General features: G+C 41.3%; 1 protein-coding gene across 4 annotated transcripts in view; it reads right to left on the reverse strand.

The window, feature by feature from the left end:
* Positions 1-19,095, reverse strand: part of Adcy8 (adenylate cyclase 8) — a 208,830-nt gene that overhangs the window by 100,159 nt on the left and 89,576 nt on the right. For all 4 annotated transcript variants that reach the window (XM_021216372.1, XM_021216371.1, XM_021216370.1 and 1 more), the window contains exons 4-5: positions 15,485-15,596; positions 6,473-6,600 (exon numbers count right to left, since the gene is read on the reverse strand). In XM_021216372.1, the coding sequence (XP_021072031.1) occupies positions 6,473-6,600; positions 15,485-15,596 (240 nt within the window). The remainder of the gene's footprint in view (positions 1-6,472; positions 6,601-15,484; positions 15,597-19,095) is intronic.

The following is a 19,095-nucleotide window of genomic DNA, read 5'->3' on the forward strand; positions in this document are numbered from 1 at the left end:
TGTATCTTGGGTATTCTAAGTTTCTGGGCTAATATCTGCTTATCAGTGAGTGCATATCTAGTGACTTCTTTTGTGATTGGGTTACCTCACTCAAGATGATATCCTCCAGATACATCCATTTGCCCAAGAATTTCATAAATTCATTGTTTTTAATAGCTGAGTAGTAAAGCACTGGATAGAAGGCACGATAGAGGAATAGATTCTGATAGTGTGTCGAGGTAAATTTTATACTACCAGAACTCAGGCCCATCTGTGAGAGTCTATTAGAAGTATTTCTATGATGCTGGATATATGGCTCAGTAGTTAAGAGTGCACACTACTCTTAAAGAAGAGTCAAAATCAGTTCCCAGCTACCATGTTATGATTGCTTGTAACTCTACTACTGAGCACAAGGCTATCTCTTCTAGACGTCCTTTGTACCTGAATTCAAAGGTGCATAACACCCACATATATACTGTAAAATAGATTAAATGGTAAAACTATTTCTGTTATGAGAATGTGAATGTTATCTATTTACCTATTTGGGTTTTAAAAGGAACACTCCAGTTGGATTCCAGTGATCTCTATTTTGTCAGGACACAGGCCTCTAAGTTATCTGTCCATGGCTACACTTTTAGTGAGAGGTGAGATGGGAAATGATGGGGTCTGCTGTTGCCACTGCAGAGTTGTCCACTTCATGCAGACTGTGTCTTCTAAATCACGTCTAGTTAAGGGGCGTTCGCCACAATCACACCTAGTAACAAATGTAGTGGAGTCCTGACCCAAATTCTCAGAATAATGTCCACTAAAACATAAATATAATATCATGATAGATACTTAAATATTGTGCTTGAGTTGACACCTGAGGTGCCAACTCCCAATCTTACCACTCCTTCCTATTTATTTTAAAACAATTTCCATATGCTTTGTTCTTTCTCCTAAACTGGTAGAAAAGTACCTCTAAACTGTTTCCTTCAGCCAGAGTCAACTGCAGAGAAAGGTATTCCTACCCACAGTGATCTTTTTATATCTGTTTTGGGCTCTTATTTTTTTTTCCAAAGTGCCTGGAACTTCATACTGTCTCTAGTATATGTCCCAGGGTATCTTGTATTAATTTGAGTTTAGAATACTAATGACAGAGAAGACACTTTTCATTTCTTCTTGGCATACATACATACATACATTCATTCATATATATATATATATATATATATATATATGATATATATATATCATATATATATATATATATATATAAAATGACAGAGAAGACACTTTTCATTTCTTCCTGGCATACATACATACATTCATTCATATATATATATGCATATATATATATGTATATATATATATATATATATAAAATCAAATTGTACAAATATACTATCACATGTACATGAACATATCACATGTGTGCATATGTCTCTCTATATACAAAGATATATACACACACATGTCTGTGCATACATGTGCATACACATACATACACATCTGCAACTTTAAATTACTTTAAATTACTAACTTTACATCCTGTCACAGCCCCTTATTTCCCCTGCACACAGCCCCCTACCCCTTCCTTTTCAAATCTGAGAAGGGAGAGGTTACCCCTGGGTACCAACCCAACCTGGTACCTCAAGTCACTACAGGACTAGACACAGCCTGTCCCATTGAGGCCAGACAAATCAGCTCAGTTAGGGGAACAGGATCCATAGGCAGGCAACAGAGGCAGGTAAGCCCCCCTCCAGTTGTTTGGGACCTACATGAAGACCAAGCTGCACATTTGCTATGTAGGCACAGTGTGTCTACACCCAGCTCTTTGGCTGGAGGTTTAGTCTCTGGGAGCCCCCAAGGGTTAAGGTTAGCTGGCTCTGTTAGTCTTCTTGTGCCAGAGACCTGGGATTGGGCAGACTCCAGGGAGTCTATGAGGATAACTCTAGCTGAGATTCCTAGTGGTAGGGGGTTATGGAGCCCGATGTGGCTACCTCCTATAGCCAGGAAGGACTTTCAGTGGAGGGGTGAGGAAAGCAACCCATCCACAAAACCTTCCACCCAAAGTTTGCCCTGCCTACAAGAAGTACAGGGACAAAGATGAAGAGACCGAGGGAATGGCCAACCAATGACTGGTCCAACTTGAGATCCATCCTACGGGCAAGAACCAATCCCTGACACTCTTAATGATACTCTGTTATGCTTGCAGAGAGTAACCTAGCTCCACCCAGCAGCTGAATGAAACTGATGCAGAGACCCACAGCCAAACATGGGACAGAGCCTATGAAGCCTTTTGGAAGGGTGGGGGTGGGGGGAAGGATTAAGGAACCCTGGGGAAGAGGGGATAGGGACTCCACAAAAACTTTTTACCATTCTTGATTGTTATGATGGCTTATTCTTCACGGCTCTGTCTCCAAGGGGAAAAACGTTTGATTTTTTTTGTTTGTTTGTTAAAAGGCTTATTATGTAACTGCCACTGTAAAAGCAGATGAAATTGTTTTTCTGTTTTTTTTTTTTTTTTTTTTTTTTTTTTTTAATCAGAAGAAATTTAAAGTAACAGATTTTTTTGGGGGGGGCAAGTTAGCTTTAATGTTTTGAAGTGATATAATAAGATGTTGATTGGTGCGTCACTCACTTTTTTTTCAGAAACAACATTCTCTCTTAAAAGGAAGTTACACCCTTGCCTATTCAACCATAGACTCGGTAAATAATTTTCTTAATCCACCTAGCCCAACAAAAAAATTCTTTAAATATTATTTGATTTCCAAATATATAAATGTTTCAAAAATTCTGTGGAGCTTATTTTTTAAATTAAATATTTAGAGCTGAGGGTTTTCTTTTACTTGAATGTTATATCTTACAAGTAAAAGAACTTTCTTAACTTAAACTAATAATAAGTAGTTCTATGGAAAATAAAACTCATCAACTGAAAATGTTTGAGTATGAACTCTTCTCAGTATCTACAATTCATCACCACTCTATATATCATAATAAAAAGATATGAAGTATTCTTTACAGTTGATTAGATGAACTTTGTACTATGTACTCATAAGTACCATTTTTAAACAAATGATGTTTCCAAAGATAATTTAATTCGAACATCAAAATCTGAAATAGTATATATACTCCTGGCATGGTGACAGCACCAGGAAAGGTGGCCATGACATTTACAGTGAGAATAACTGAAATCGCCCTTGTTGGAAATCAACTAAGGAAAACATTTGAAACAATGTTTCTGGTTCTTAAGTATAAAGAAAAAGAGAATCTATGCCTTAACAGACAATAGGGTTACCATTATTTTGATTACATGTGTAAGTTAAAAAAAAACAACCAAAACCAAAACAAAACCTGAGTATTAGTTGCCAATAAAAATGCAGGATCAATTTCTTTTTAAACTGTGGATTTAGGGACAAAAATGGGCTATGCACTGCTTGGTCAGGGTCAGGTTGAATTAAAGGGGTGATATATGCACTAAATTGGGAAAATAATCTATGGAAGAATGTTCCAGAGAAAGAATTGCTTCTGAATGATATTTCTTCCAAACAATCCTGCATTAGGGATGCAGTCTAGGGATGCCTATGACTCAAGCAGCCACTTCTAGACACATTTTACATGTTCCTCACCACCTTCTGGAGACACCTTTGATCATAGAGTGGCAGCCACTGCTACCTTAGTTTGGGTAGATGGAGCAAATGAATACCAATGTATTTGGATCAAGGGTGTAAAACCACTGTTCTATCTTCAGTGGTCGCTAATAAGAGTGCAAAGGGTTAGGGGAACTGGAACTATGGAACTCTCTAGCTCTGAATATTTTATTACTGTTGTTGTGGTTGTTGTTGTTTGGTGGTGGTGGTGGTGTGTGTTTGTAAGATATGTGTGATATATGTGACATTGGTGTCATTGCGCCTGTATGGAGGTCAGATTATAGCTTTTTGGAATTGTATCTCTCATTCATTTTTATGTGAGTTCCAAGAATTGAGCTCAGATCACCAGGCTTGCAAGATAACACCATTAGCCACGGAGATATTTAGCCAGTTCTCCCTCAATTACTTTAATTTTCTTGTCCCTTGCCTGTGAGTTTTTAAATTATCTTATTTAATTGCACTTTTTAAATTGTATCTTATTTCTTGTTTTTCATTAACAGACACAATTGTATATACTTACTATATAGCAACATTGCTTTGAATTATGAATAGACCATGGAATGGTGAAAACTAGCTAATTGGCATGTTTTACCTTCATGTAGGTTTCACTTTTATGAGCATTTTCAAGATACAATATATAATTGACTGCAGTCACGGTGGTGTACAAGGTCTTTTAGGGATATTCTTAAAACTGAAAATTTCTACCCTTGAACAATAACTTCCAAACTGCTGTTATCATCTCTGCTTCTGGGAGATCAGCTTTCTCAGATATCACATTTATGAAACCATATAGCATTTGTCTTTTGATCCTTGACTTATTTCACCTAATATAATGTCTTCCAGACTTACTTATGTTGTTAAAAATCACAAAAGTTCTTTCATTTTTATGGTTCAATAGTCAATTTGTGTGTGTATGTCTGTGTGTGCATCAGACACATTTATTTGAAGTTCATATACATACAAATATATGTACACACAAACATTTTCCAATTGGAACACACACACACACACACACACACACACACACATCTTTCTGTTGGAATAAGTGCTTTTAGGTAGAATCAAACAAATGCATCATGTGTAAGGGATAAATTGGTAAACAGTAATCACCTCTTGATAAAGCTAGTAACTTGGATTCTCTTTTACACACACAGAAGTGTTAAGTATTTTCAGCATCCATCTCCCAGAGTGAAAAGACTTGGCAGAAGGAGTGGAGATTCTAGTCAATTACAACCACAGCTTGCCTAAATCCAGTGCTTCTGTTCATTCCTCCATGCCATAATTTCTTGTTAACTGAAGAATTAATGCTGGACCTCAAGTCTCCTACATTATAATCAAGGAGTTCTTTGGGTATTAATAGGCTCTGAGTCATGTAGTTAAAAAATATGCAGCCAGTGTGTCTTTTCCTAAGGAAGTAAAAGTGGTACTTAATAAAGGAATGGAAGAATGCCCTCAAATCATTTCAACTTATCTAAGTTTCACTTCACATTGCCCAAATCCAAAGCTCCACAAAGGCCTTAAATTGGCCATTAAAAGGGCCAGGGATAAGGTTCTCTGAAGAAAGAGACACAAGAGTGAACTGGGCATGCTCCATTCCTTTATGATGCTGTTTCTACAGCATGTCTTTGTTCATATGGAGTGTTGGCATTATGTTTAATTATTTGAGTGTGAGGTTTGCATAGGTATAAGTCACAGACATTCAGTACTGATAGAGACTCCAGGGATGTCTACTCTGGCTTCTTTGCTTTATATGTAAACCTAAGTAGACTCTCTATGGTCATGCAGAGTGAAGGCTTAGAGAAAATGCATTCACAAATGTTTCTAGGGTTTTGCACAAGTCTCACTTATGGAAAAGTTTAATAATCATTTGCTTACAGAGTTACTGACTGGCTGACAGGATAAGTACCTTCTTGATTGTGCAGATCTCTGGTTCCCTGGGTATCTGTCTCATTGCCTTTTAAAACCCATTCAAACATCAAAACTGATTCTTGTTTAAAGGCCAAGAGCCTCAAGTGTCCAAATGAACAGTTAACTCACCAAAGTCTGACCTAAAGGAAATTTCAGGTTTGAGTCTATATCTCATCTGTCCAGTCTTTAATAGAGGGAACTTTCATCCTACAGAAGATGGAGAACAATGGAATGGGCATCGACAATCTCCTCGCCTGTGGAGACAGTTTAACTCTAGACTCTTCCAACCATCATACTCCCCCTTTTGATTAGAACACTGGACAAGTGTGTTGACAAAAGCTGAAAGTAGTTACATCACACACAAAAAAGCCAATACTAGCTGACATTAAGGTTCTGTTATATCAAGGTCCTGTGGGCGCTGGCTTTTACCCATGGATAGACTGCTCTTTGTACCCCACACCTCATTACTTGCAGCTCATCTTGATTTGCAGAGCTCTACACTCTACCTCCACCACCCTGCTGATGTCTATGCAGAATATATTTCAAACAACATCTTAGATGCCTTCACCCTGGGCACCTTCTCCCTCCATAGCAGTTAAATTAGTGGGTCTTTCTTTTAACCTCCCCAAATCCTAGCTTTCATTCAGAGCTTATTGTACTGCACTGAAATTGTATGTGCCAAGTCCACCTTTCCCACTCTGCTCTCCAAAGAGAATTTGCTCTTTTTTTTTTTTTGTCCTCACTGTGATGTCCTCATTTGTGATTCAGAGTTTCTGTATAACTGACCAAAAGTGAAGTATAATCATAAGACAAGGAGACCAGCTCTTTTGGGAGAATCAGCAGATATACAAAACGTTAACCACATTCCAAAATTTTCAGCTAAGGATAAATGGATGATGTATCTTCTCCCACACACCGAGGCCTCAAGGACCACGGAGGCAATTACAACTTACCTGATAGTTTTGATCATGCTGAGGCCCATTTCAACACAGCAATGAGCGTGATCCCGGCGGGGCTCAGGCAGTCCAGACACACAGTAGTAGCAGTCCCCCAGGATTTTAATTCGAAGACAGTGATGCTCCTGAAAGGAACAAAGTGGTAGGGAAAGGACCGTGTCACCAGGAGGACCAGATCATCAGAATGCTCAAGGAAAGATGCAAATGGAGTCAAGTGCTCTGTACTTCAGAGTCCGAAACCCCCAACTTTAGAACCTTCTTTTACAGTTTCTATACTTTCGATCTGAAATTTCCTGAAAAACCGTAGGTAGTTAATTCTTGGGCCACAGCTTGGTGCTTGGTGAGATGGTGGAAACTGGAAGAGTTAAGGCATATGTGGGGGATGGAAGAGTGAGCCTAGTGGAGGAAGAAGTGGGACGCAGAGCCAGGCAGGCGCCTTAGTCTCCTGCGCCTGTTCAAGGAATCCTGATTGGGTTGTACACAGCCCAAGGTCTAAAATGTCTACCAGCAGAATGGCGAGACAGAACAAAGTACCCAAGTCCAGAGCTCTGTGCTTCCTGTCTTCACAGACATCCCCACTGGACAGTTACCCCCTCCCCCACAGAGTCAAGACAAGCAAATTAGATTCAGCAGGGCAACCAGTGTAATGCCTCCTTTGACCCTTAATTATGTAACTGCAACCGTATTGGCTGAAAAATTGTATATAAGTTTTATACTGAATAATAAAAATTAGATCTACACCCTGATGCTGGTCTCTGGGGTCTGAAATATCTGTGGGCTCCATCTCCCCTCCACCCACCCTGCCACCATTTCAGAAACATTTCGGTCCTGTTTCTGACAGCTAGCACCCAAAAGATGTAGTCAATGGTTTTCTAGTCCCTGGGTGAATGTATTGCTGATGTGGGACAATTCTACCATGTGGTCTTTCTGCCCCCAGCCTCCATGAAGTTAGTGGTTTGCGATCTCATCACAGGTCAAAGAGGTAGGGCCAAACAATCCTTGTTTGATACTCAAAACTGAGGCAAAACGAGTATTTCCACAGTAAATTAATCAGCCACCTCTGGTATTGTGTTACAATATGAGTAACTGCATGACATGGTTTCTCTCGATGAATGGTTCCTGCTGAGTATCCTGACAGGCCTTCTAGGGATGAGCCATAGAGAGCTATGATTTCCTTGGTAGGGGGCTATCTTTGGGAATAAAATGGTCTCAGGCTTGAGAAAGGAGTTGTAAATAGAAAGGGTCTCACTGAGCTGGAAGCTCAGTTGACATCCTTGAAATACCAAGATAAAAAGCACTGTTTTGACTTCCTAATGTAAGCAGTTTGATAACTAGTAAATACAAGATAAAAAACAGTCAAGCAGAACTTGAATCTGATGCTTCTCTGACTGGGTCAGATGTTCTGAACCTCCCCAACCACCCAAGCAGGCACAGAGATACCGTGTAGGCTTCAGTGTTGTGCACACCTGACTTCTGGATGATTTTAGGAGCTTGGGGTTCCAGTCTATTGGCTGTTCAGCCAACTTACTGATTTTTTTTTAAATAAGAGAGCTATTGATTAAGTCTGATCAGAAAGAGAGAACTGGGGATCATTGTTAAAACCATTAAAAGGCTTAGGATATTGTAATAGAGCACGTTTTTTTTTCTTTTTGCAAAATCCATCAAGGAACTATTAAAAATAATCTGTCAGCAACTACCAAAAACAATAATGAAAATTCTATCCGCTTGAGGCCATGTCATAAAACAAAACTTTCAAAAATGTATCCAAGAACTCAAAAAAGAAAAATCCATTAGCAAATGCCCCAGACACTAATGGAAATGCTATCATCTAGGTACGGTGTCCAACACCTGTAATCCTAGCACTCAGGAGGTAGGGGAAGGAAAATCAAGGAGTTCAAGGTCAGCTTTGACTGCATACTGAATTTGAGAATAGCATGGGACAAATTAGACCATACCTTAAAAAGCTAGAGGAATGAGGAGGAAGAGGGAGAAGAGGAGAAGGAGGAGGAAGAAGAGGAGGAAGAGGAGGAAGAGGAGGAAGAGGACGAAGAGGAGACGACTCTCTACTAGCACTATTCTCTGAAAGAGCAAAGATTTTTTTGAGACTTCAAAACTAGGAAGTTTTCTTGACTCTTAAAGGAAACACCTAAATGAATTCAGCATGGTGAGTGTCACATGGTGTCACATGGTGCTGCTCTTATCTTGGCTACCACACTTTTTCTCCTCTCTCCTCTCTTGAGCTAAAATTTCTCTGTTTGAAAGTCTAGGCTTTGTGTTTGAGAGAGAAGACACAGTATTTGTTTTATGAGTCTGGTTTGTTTTGTCTAACATAACGATCTCCGGTCCCATTCATTTTTTTCCCCCTCCAAATGTCATGGTTTCATCATTCTTTACAACAGAACAAACTTCTACTGTGTGTATCTCATTCTCTGTCTGTCTGTCTCTGTCTCTTTCTGTCTCTCTCCCTCTCTTCACATCAACGTATTTAACCAGGAGATAAGGAGAGGAAGAGATTTATCACTTTAGTCCTCTAATTTAATAAATAGGTTTAAATCACTCACACACACACACACACACACACACACACACACACACACACACACACAGTTAGTTAGTTAGTTAGAAGCTTTATATAGATGTCTTGATTTTTGCCTATAAATGAGACTGTCAGTATTTTAATCCCTTTGATTTACAGGAAGGCAAGGACTAGGATTGAGGCGTGAACAATCACTTGAGGGAGGGGATGGTGTGTGGGACTTGGGTTGGAGAGAATCTAGTGCTAAAAGGTTCAGGAGTAGAGGTTGCCTCCTTCCCAGCTATGGTGAGGGATGAAAAGAAAGAAACTGGACATACTTTGGTCTAAGACTTTGTCTTATCTGTATGACTGTCAGGATTGCTAGCTTCATTGCTTCGTAGAACATCCTGGAATCACTGATAAGTGAGATTTAGTTCTCTCTATATGACAAGGTCAAAAGAATCTACCTTGTCCTTAATGTGTAACAGAGGACACGTGGCCATCCCTTAGCAGTGTCAATGACAGCTGATGCTTGGGAGTAGCCTTCTCTGTGTTCACCATGCTGCCTCTTATCTTTTACTTTGGGCCTTGCACATACAGGACGAATAGCTGTCACCTCTGCTTTACAGAGAGAAAAGCAACCGGGTGAAACATACAGAGAATCCTCTAGGCCACAGATGAGCTGGCACAGCCTTCAGCACTACAGCTGTACTACTCAATGACTCCAAATCTGTGCTATTCCCATGGACACTGAAGTGAGAATGTTTTGGAAAAATATAAGGAAGGGATGAGCCTCCTTGCATAAAACAGCAGCACCAGCCAAAGGTACACCACAGACTTCCTGCTCATCTTATGCTGCCATTTTTCATCTACCTTCTGAGCTGTGAGTCATACAGGTGGTCTTCAGGCTTCTGCAGGCAAAGCCCACACTGCTCATATGTAGGTAGGTGGGGCTCTCAATATCATACATGTATGACTCTGGAGCTCAATGAATGCCCTCTCTTAACCTTCAAGAATTACATGACAGCATAAAATGGCAGCTCTCCTAACAAAAATGTGTTATGATAAAGAGATCACACAAAAGGATCCACTACCCTTTTGGTAAGACACTGAACAATGTTCACTTCCAAGGTCCATTATTCTTGTAAAAAAAAGGTAAAGCTGGCAACTTTCCTGAAATTCTATAGGCCCTAAGAAAATGGGAATATATCATTTCTCTATCTATCTATCTATCTATCTATCTATCTATCTATCTATCTATCATCTCTCTATAATCTATGTATTTATTACTTATCTATTTGTGTATATATATATACACATATTACATAAAACGTTTTATATATTTTATATACAAAATATATAGCATATGCTATATATTTGATACATATGTGTATACAGTGAGTATATATATATATATATATATATATATATATATATATATATATATGCAAAGACTGGTTCCTTATCTGCCAAGTTCTGTCAGTTTTCACACATTTTTCTTATCATGTTTGATATGCTGTCAGATGACTTAATAGAGTGTTCCAAGTAAATTCTATCAGAAACTGCTTTGAAAATTCATGCTAGAGAAGGCAGACTGCTTTGGAAAAGATATTTAAAGAGTAAAGTAGGAAAAGGACCATCTTCCATCTAAAGTTAGTCTTATAATCTTTTCCTTCCCATCTTGATGTGTTTAACATCATAAAGATCTTGAAAAGAGTTGATTAAACTGCATATGTGGATAGTAGATGGAATCATAGAGTACACCTTGAGGATGGCTATACATTTTGGAAGGAGATGAAATTATAGAAGTAGAAACTCTGTCATTATATATTTGATGTTTCAGTTTTACTAAAACATTTATTTCACTGGAATCAGAGAAGTGATATGTGAACATACTGTTCTAGTACAATTTAAACTACAGAATAGTTTAAAGTGCCCTTGGACATCCACTTTCTATCACATAGCCAAGTGCCTTGGGAGCTCTGTCTCCTCTCTAAGCTTTTCTTAAAGGGCAAGTGTATAGGTATACATATGCACTGGGCTTCATGATCTTTAGCCATACTGTTATCACACTATGTTTGGAGATATCAAACTTGATTTCCCCCCATATAATGTCATGGCACAATATCTTCCTATGTCAGATCATGGAGATGCCATCTCATTGGAAATTGATTGATCAGCTTTCCATGGTGTTGTTCCTTATTGTTAAAAATTTGATATTGTTCCCCTTTTTAAAAATTTTTTAATAGATATCTTCTTTATTTATATTTCAAATGCTATCCCACAAGTTCTCTATACCCCCCCGCCCCTGCTCCCCTACCCACCCACTCCCACTTCTTGGCCCTGGCATTCCCCTGTGCTGGGTCATATAAAGTTTGCAAGACCAAGGGGCCTCTTTTCCCAATGATGGCTGATTAGGCCATCTTCTGCTACATATGCAGCTAGAGACACGNGCTCAGGGGGTACTGGTTAGTTCATATTGTTGTTCCACCTACAGGGTTGCAGCCCCCTTCAGCTCCTTGGGTACTTTCTCTAGCTCCTCCATTGGGGGCCCTGTGTTCCATCCAATAGCTGACTGTGGTTGCTCCCCTTTTTGACAGAAGTTTAAAAAATGTTTTAACATTTTAATGATATCATTGGTATTACAGTATAACATTCTTTCTTCAGAGCAGTGTGTGCATATTCATATTCATTTTCCTTCTGTTGAAAAGGTAGTTAAGGGGCTTATTGCTTTAAAAGATCAGACACTAGAGTTGCCAAGTTTTGTCAATGGTCCAAACACTCTAAGCTGAGCAGCCTGAACCCCAAGGACATTGTAGAACGCACACACTAAATAGAGTTGAATTGCATGGGCAACTTGAAACAGAATCTTGGCATTTCAATTTCAATGCAGTGAAATGAGGGGCCGGTGTAAAATGTCCTGTGAGGTGGGTTCTCTCTGATGTCTCTGTGATTTTAAATCCTCAGGAAAATACCAACAGTAGGCAACTAGAGTCTTCTCAAACGCCAGGAGACAAAGATAAATGGAAGCACAATTCCCTTTTGTATAACAGCAGAGCCCAGATCTCAGTTGAGCTAGGGACTTGCCTGAGGTGGAGGACAGAGTCAACAGGACGTTTCCTCATTTCAAAGCAAGTAGAATCATCTTCCCTGGTGGAATGTGTGGAACTCTCCAGGGAAGGTGCTTCAGCCCTTGGGGCTGAGGTGCGGGAAGGGGAAACAACGGATGACCGGGAGTTACGGACCATGCACGCGAGTGTTTATTTCTAATAGACCTCGGCTGAGACACCACAGGTATTATTGAATTTACCCTTCTTGATTTTGATAGGAAATGGAGATTCAAGATAGCTGATCTACCAAGGAGCATCCAAAGAAAACCTATACCTGCACCTCACGCTTCAAGGCATCCTGCATGAACAGAGCTACTCTAGTGTCCCGTTCTCTTTTCCCTAATCTGCCTAAGGTTAGTAGGGAGCCTCAACTGGTCTGGGTTTGAGTCATTAATCCTCACCTGTGAATAGTTCTGCATAGTTTACTTGTTTGACCTTCAGTCACTCCGTGAATGAGGTGGGAACAACCAGGTCTGCTTTGCAGGTTAGTTGTGAGAACACCATGATCTAATCTGAGATAAAAAAAAAAAAATTCTCCCACCAGGAAAAGCACTCAGCAGTATTGGTTTATGAATGTTAAATATTCTTGCCAAAATTGCTAAGTTCACCCCATGATACCGTTTTGCGTGTTGTGCGTGTGTATGTGCGTGTGTGTTGATGTTTGAGCATGTGCATGCATGTGAAGGCTAGAGATCAATCTTGAATGCCTTTCTTAGTTTGCTTATACACACACACACACACANACACACACACACACACACACACACACACACACACACACACACACACACACACAGAGTCTCTCCGTGAGCCTTGAACTTAACAACAACTCACTTAGGGAAGCTGGCTAGCATGTTCCAAAGAGCCACCCGCTTGTTTCCTCTGTGCTTGGGTTATAAGTACACACTGTTGTTCCTAGCCTTTTAAAGAGAGTGCTGCGGTGAACTCAGGTCCTTAGGCCTGTATGATAAGCACTTTATCAACTGAGCCATCTTCCCTTCCCCAGTTTTTAAAAGAATCATTTAATCAGATGATGCGTGTCTTAACTAGTGGTCTCCGGCTTCCTGCACCCTTGGGTGACTGGCCAGCTATATATCCCCTCTTTGACTCCTCTCCCCCACTACGTACAAAATCACCAGGGTTCGAAGCCCAGGCTATGAAACAAAGCTCGCACTTCCTTAAATGCTGCACTCTTTCCTCTAATCCTCGTTCCTCCTTTATTCTTGATGGTCACTTGTGATTGGCCTCTCCCGTACCCTCTATGCTCCTGCAGCCTGATGCCTCTCAGACTCTTCCAAGCAAACCGGCTTCTTTCATACTTGCATTTTCAGTATGTCTCATCCTAAAAGCCCTTGCTTAATCTGGAGCCCTCATCTCAGGATGGTGCATGGTTACTAGGCCATTCCCAATCTTGTTCTTCCTTTGCCTACTATGATGATGCCTGTGTTTATCACTGTCTGAAGCACACTGCTACAAGGTTATAGATTCACCTTTCTCTTTTTTGCCAAACTGGGGGATTCCTGGGGGGAGACCTTGGTTTTCTCTCTCCCTAGCTTTGTATTGTGTCCAGCTATAGGAAATAACAAATGGTTGAATAAGTTAGATTAAGTTAAACTCTGTACCCTTTCTCTCTGTCTCTCTCTGTCTTTCTGTCTGTCTCTGTCTCTGTCTCTATCTCTGTATGTGGGGGAGGGGGGTGATTTCTCTGACATAAAATGATTTTGACCACATCTTTCAATTCTTACTGGAGAATTTCCTTGGTCTTCCTTTTGTCTTTGAGAAAAAAATGCTCTAAACTATAATTGAAATGAGAATAAGCATTTGTAACGTACACAAACCACCACTGGTTCAATGATGAAAGGAAATGCTGTATGTGTATTTCCCCCTAAATACCACGTACCAGGTAAATTCAGCCCTCTCCCTAGGAGGGGACTTCAGTTTCCTATCTACTAGTTGTCCAGTAACATCCACTAAGAGGTTAGGTTCCTCTTTTCCCTTCTCCTACCTCCTGCCCTGCACAGTTTTTTCACTTTGCTAATTGGCCTCTCAAGCATGTACAGAACTTTCCCTTTTGGCAAAAGTGTGCAGTCATTGCAACCACCATGATCAAGATACAAAGCGCCACGTCACTCCCTGCTTCGCTCTACAGTGAAGGCTTCTTTGATATCAACTTATCCACCCCGTCCTAGTGTTCCCTGTATCTCCCATCTGCTTTTTGTCTGTCTTTTATAGAATGACTTATAGGCCCCCAAGTCTCCACTTCTTATAACTACCATCTTTCCCATGCACAGTATATTTGGACTTCGTTGTGGCTGTAGCATTTTTTCCACTGTGTTAACAGCATTGAATCAATCGCACTTGCTTATTTTACCCTGAGAATTAGCTTCGGAGTCACTACCTCTAGGAAATCGTCTCTGACAGAAAGATTACACTCTGCCTTTGTGGTTTCAGAGCATCCCAGAGTTGACAAGACTCCGTGCACTCACTAATAGAACCTTGTATTCCCAACTAGACTTATCTTGAAGCAAAGAGATAGGCATTCACCATGTTCCTGCTCCCAACATGTTGTGGCACGACAGTACTTAATGACTGCTCAGATGCAGCTATGACAAGACCTCCCTTGGAATGTGACAGCCTTGAATTTGGAATTCTACCAGTGAATTTGTACTTGACACAGTGTGATTTAATTCCCACCATGGCTCAAGAAGTCAGTAGTGCTCTAGATATTTCACAAAGTTGGAACTTGCATTACTCTTACTTGAATTCTAAGCCACTTTAAGTGCAGGGTTACAATATTTTTCTCTGTCACTTACGTAGATCTAGGACTACAAGCCTGTGTTTTGATAGTAGATGCCCACCTTGCTGCCTCTCTTTTCTAACTTAGCTACGATTAAGGGAGCTGGAAAAATAAAGATATTGCCGTATTGGCTAAAACACAGCTCTCAAGGTAGGTCCATCAAAACAGTGGTTTGCCCAGCACATCACTGGTTCTTTCAAACAGGCTAATTCACTGCAGATGGCTGGAGCTGGCTAGGAAACTGCAGGCAGCCAGCTCTGCGTACCAGCTCCAAGACTGCAGCTGCACGGCACCTGGCCTAGTGAAGGGAGAGTGGAAAGCAGACAGAAAAGACTGGGTTGATTATCACTCAACCAGCTGTCTTTCATGGGAAAATCAATCTGAGAAACAACCCCCAGCCCAGCCCCTGAGATTGGTAAATAAGCAATATCGGCCTCCAGGGTGTGAGAGGGTCAGGGGTCCATGGCTGGGGATAGGATGCAGAAGGGTAATCGGCATTGGCAATGAAGGCTGAATCCCTTTCTCTCTAATTCCACATGCAGGCCCTCACTTCTCCAAGGACTAGGATGGAATTAAATGCAACTCACATGGGCCAGCCGGTCGAATCTGGCAAAGAGCTCGTTGAGCATCCTGACCAGCTCCTGAGCAGACAAGGTCGTAGAGAGGTTGGTAAATCCTTTGACATCTGCAAAAAGAATACTAAACAACAGGGAAGGAGATGGTGGGAAAAGGTGGGTTAATATTTTCCTCCATTCTGGGAGACACACAAACTCCATTCAAATAAATCAACCATGTCTGTGGCTGTCTGCCATGAACGTGAAGAGGAACACGCCCCAGTATTTAATAAAAAGGGTCAACTTAGAAATCAGGAAGGATAAAAGGACAGCTGCAACCTGTGGTCTCCTGGTCCTGGGTTGTAAAGCACCCTCAAGAGGTCTTTAGTAGGAGACCCATTCTTGATGATACTTTATGATTTATCTCTGTGTTTCACAAAACACTGTCATGCAGATATCACCAGAACAGAATACAGGCCCTGGTAGGAAAAGAACACAGAACCTCTTCATTCCCCGGAGCACTCTCTGAGTGTCTTCTACCCTCCCTACCAGACAACTAGAACTAGATTTTTCCCCAAAATGACAAGCTAAGATGGCACCATTGAGAGACCTCGGTAGAATGATTAGCTAAACACTCATATTTGTAAGGGTTTCAGGGATGTGAAGTCTTACTCTATGCATATGGCTTTGAATACGCAATGGATAAGCTTTCTATAAGCCAGGCACTGCATGATCACTGTCTTGGTCAATCTTTCTTGCTACCTGGCTGGACCAGTACTGCTGTCTCTATGACGGTGACATGCAGCAGAGTTGAATTCATTAGAAGTCAGTTCTCCACTTGTCTTGCCTTGCCGTTTCAGGACCTTTGAACACAAGGATGGTTGCTAAACATATTTGATTATTGCTAGTGCTTCACTTTTTGGGAAATATCCAGGAAGGTTTTATGTTCCATAGCTTTGCACACTCTGTGCTGCTCTGTGGGAGTGATTGGACCTTTCTATTCAAATCCTACGTGTTCTCTGTGACGTCACTCATATGCTACTAATGAACATTTATAGGGGCATCTCCATTTGATGTAAACTGTCAGACCCATCTCCAGTGTCTTACCAGTTCTGTGATTTTTCCCCCCACCCCCACTCCATGACACTTAACAACAGCACACTGACACATGACTCAGTGGATAAAACAAAGACAGAAGTTACATCTGGGTCCTCCCTGCTCAGAACATAGTTGGCTTTATTACATGTTGTCTCAGTTGTATCAGCACAACTACTCAAAAGGAAGTCCTCCTTTCCTGGAATGTGCATTGTTTTAAATGGAGCACCTTAGATAGATCCCTTGTGGACCCACACTCACATATCTGCTCCAGCAAGGGCCTTAGGTGAGTGACCACGCACACTGATGATGTAGAGGCCCCTGCTTCAGTCACTGGGCGCAATAGGGATTGGTGATTGATAGAAGCAGCCTACCATTTGTCACTCTGTTCCACCCAGGTGCTGGACTCAGAATCTCTCTCCCCATAGGTATAGCTGCGCCTTTTACCACCAGTAGGAGGCGATAGGCACACAACACAATGAGACTTGGCCATGTTCAGGAGATAAATTTTAGGCAGCTGTCATCAAAGAAACACTAAAAATTAAAGCAACAGTAAGACCGGGCGTGGTGGCGCATGCCTTTAATCCCAGTACTCGGGAGGCAGAGGCAGGTGGATTTCTGAGTTCAAGGCCAGCCTGGTCTACAAAGTGAGTTCCAGGACAGCCAGGGCTGTACAGAGAAACCCTGTCTCGAAAAACCAAACCAAACCAACCAACCAAACAAACAAACAAACAAAGCAACAGTAGAGAAGGGGGAACAAATGAGGCAGGTTGCTATGAAGAGGGCAGCAGAATTAGAAATAATTTCGAACATGCTCCTAATGCCACTGGGGGTGGCTTTGGGGGTTGGGGAGGAGGCGGAGCAGCTGGTCTGGCTTTGTTCTCAGCCACTGGCTAAGAAAGAACCTCCTGTGCTTTCCTTCTTTCTGCTCTTATTTTAGCATCCAGTGGCCTCCCAACAGGCAGCTGGGAGAGGCCCCTCTGCCACCAGTGCACTTCATCCTCTTAGTACCAGGAGCTGCAGGCACCTCACTGCTGCCTCCTGGAGAGAAGCAAGTCCTAGGGGCTATGATGCTCACAAAATTCTTTCTTAGAAACTGCTTCTATTACCCAGGGGGCCTGGAGAACACAGGGCAGGAGGCCATGTGATCATCGAGTGTAGTGTGAACTCCTGGAAAAGAGACTCCATCAGAAGTTGTGTTGAATAAACTAGTGGGATAGAGCTCTCATGGACCACAGAACGGAGCAAAAATGATTAGCATAAGCCCTGTAGGAGGAACAACAATATGAACTAACCAGTACCCCTAGAGATCGTGTCTCTAGCTGCATATGTAGCAGAGGATGGCCTAGTCCACCATCAGTGGGAGGAGAGGCCTTTGGTCTTGCAAAGATTCTATGCCCCAGTATAGGGGAATGTCAGGGCCAGGAAGGAGGAGTGGGTAGGTAGGGAAGCAGGGGGAGGGGGAGGGGGAGGGTATAGGAGATTTTCAGATAGGAAACTAGGAAAGTGGATAGCATTTGAAGTGTAAGTGAAGAAAATGTCTAACAAAAAATGATTAGCATAGAGCAGAGGCCAAGTGCATTTAATGCACTCGGGAGCCAGAGTAGAATGTCCTACATGTGCAGGCTTATTTGATCCTTTTCCTTTTTAAAGATAGTTTTTCATTTCTCTTCTTCACAATGATAGGCCCTTCCATATGTTATGTATCTTATTACATATATTAACTCCAATACCTGTGAACATTCTGTACCTGGAGCTGAGGTCACACATTTTAGTATACTGTCCTGCAGAGAGCACAACTCTGACTCAGGCCTTTAGTAGCAATAGCAGCAACTCTCATTTGGATGCTAGACTTTGCGAAGCAGACCTTTGCAAAAAGCAACCTCTGTGAGAGCTGTGTGTGTGAGTGTGTATACACATATTTAAATATATATGTGTATCTATGATCCGTAACACACACTTATCCATAAAACATTTAATTATTTGCTTATTATTTTCTATTATCCATCTAATTTCTGCTCTGTCTGGGCCTGCTTTGATTGTCAAGCTACTTTGCCACCGGGGAACTGCAGTGGGAAATCAGTTATCACATGTACAGCCTAAAGCTCATCCTTAGCTCGAGCAGACCCTTTGTCCAGACTTCATGTCTCTGCTTTTAAAATTTGACTGACCCCTGTCTCAGGTACGGCCAAAAGGAACCATCTGTTCCAGACAAGCTTCTCTACACCAGACCCCATCCTCTACTTCCTTGATCTCGATTTGTCTCCTAAAATTCACAGTCAATTATAATCCTCTGCACACTTGATAATAAAATTCCTCTCCGTGTTGGGTAATAGATACTGTGATCTTGAGTCAGTATTGATGGGCTCCTATTTTCTTTTTCAGAACCAAATTTCTGTGTGGGTACACCTCTCACTGGGATTGCTTTTTGCCAATTTCGTCTTGGCCAACTTCAGTATCTAAATCATGGTGGCTGCTATCACTGCTAAAGGCCTGCTCTCTGCCAGACAGTGCACCAGAATATGTGTGCTGTAGTACACATCGGTACT

Source organism: Mus pahari, chromosome 17, assembly GCF_900095145.1.
Source record: "Mus pahari chromosome 17, PAHARI_EIJ_v1.1, whole genome shotgun sequence".
NCBI lineage: Eukaryota > Metazoa > Chordata > Mammalia > Rodentia > Muridae > Mus > Mus pahari.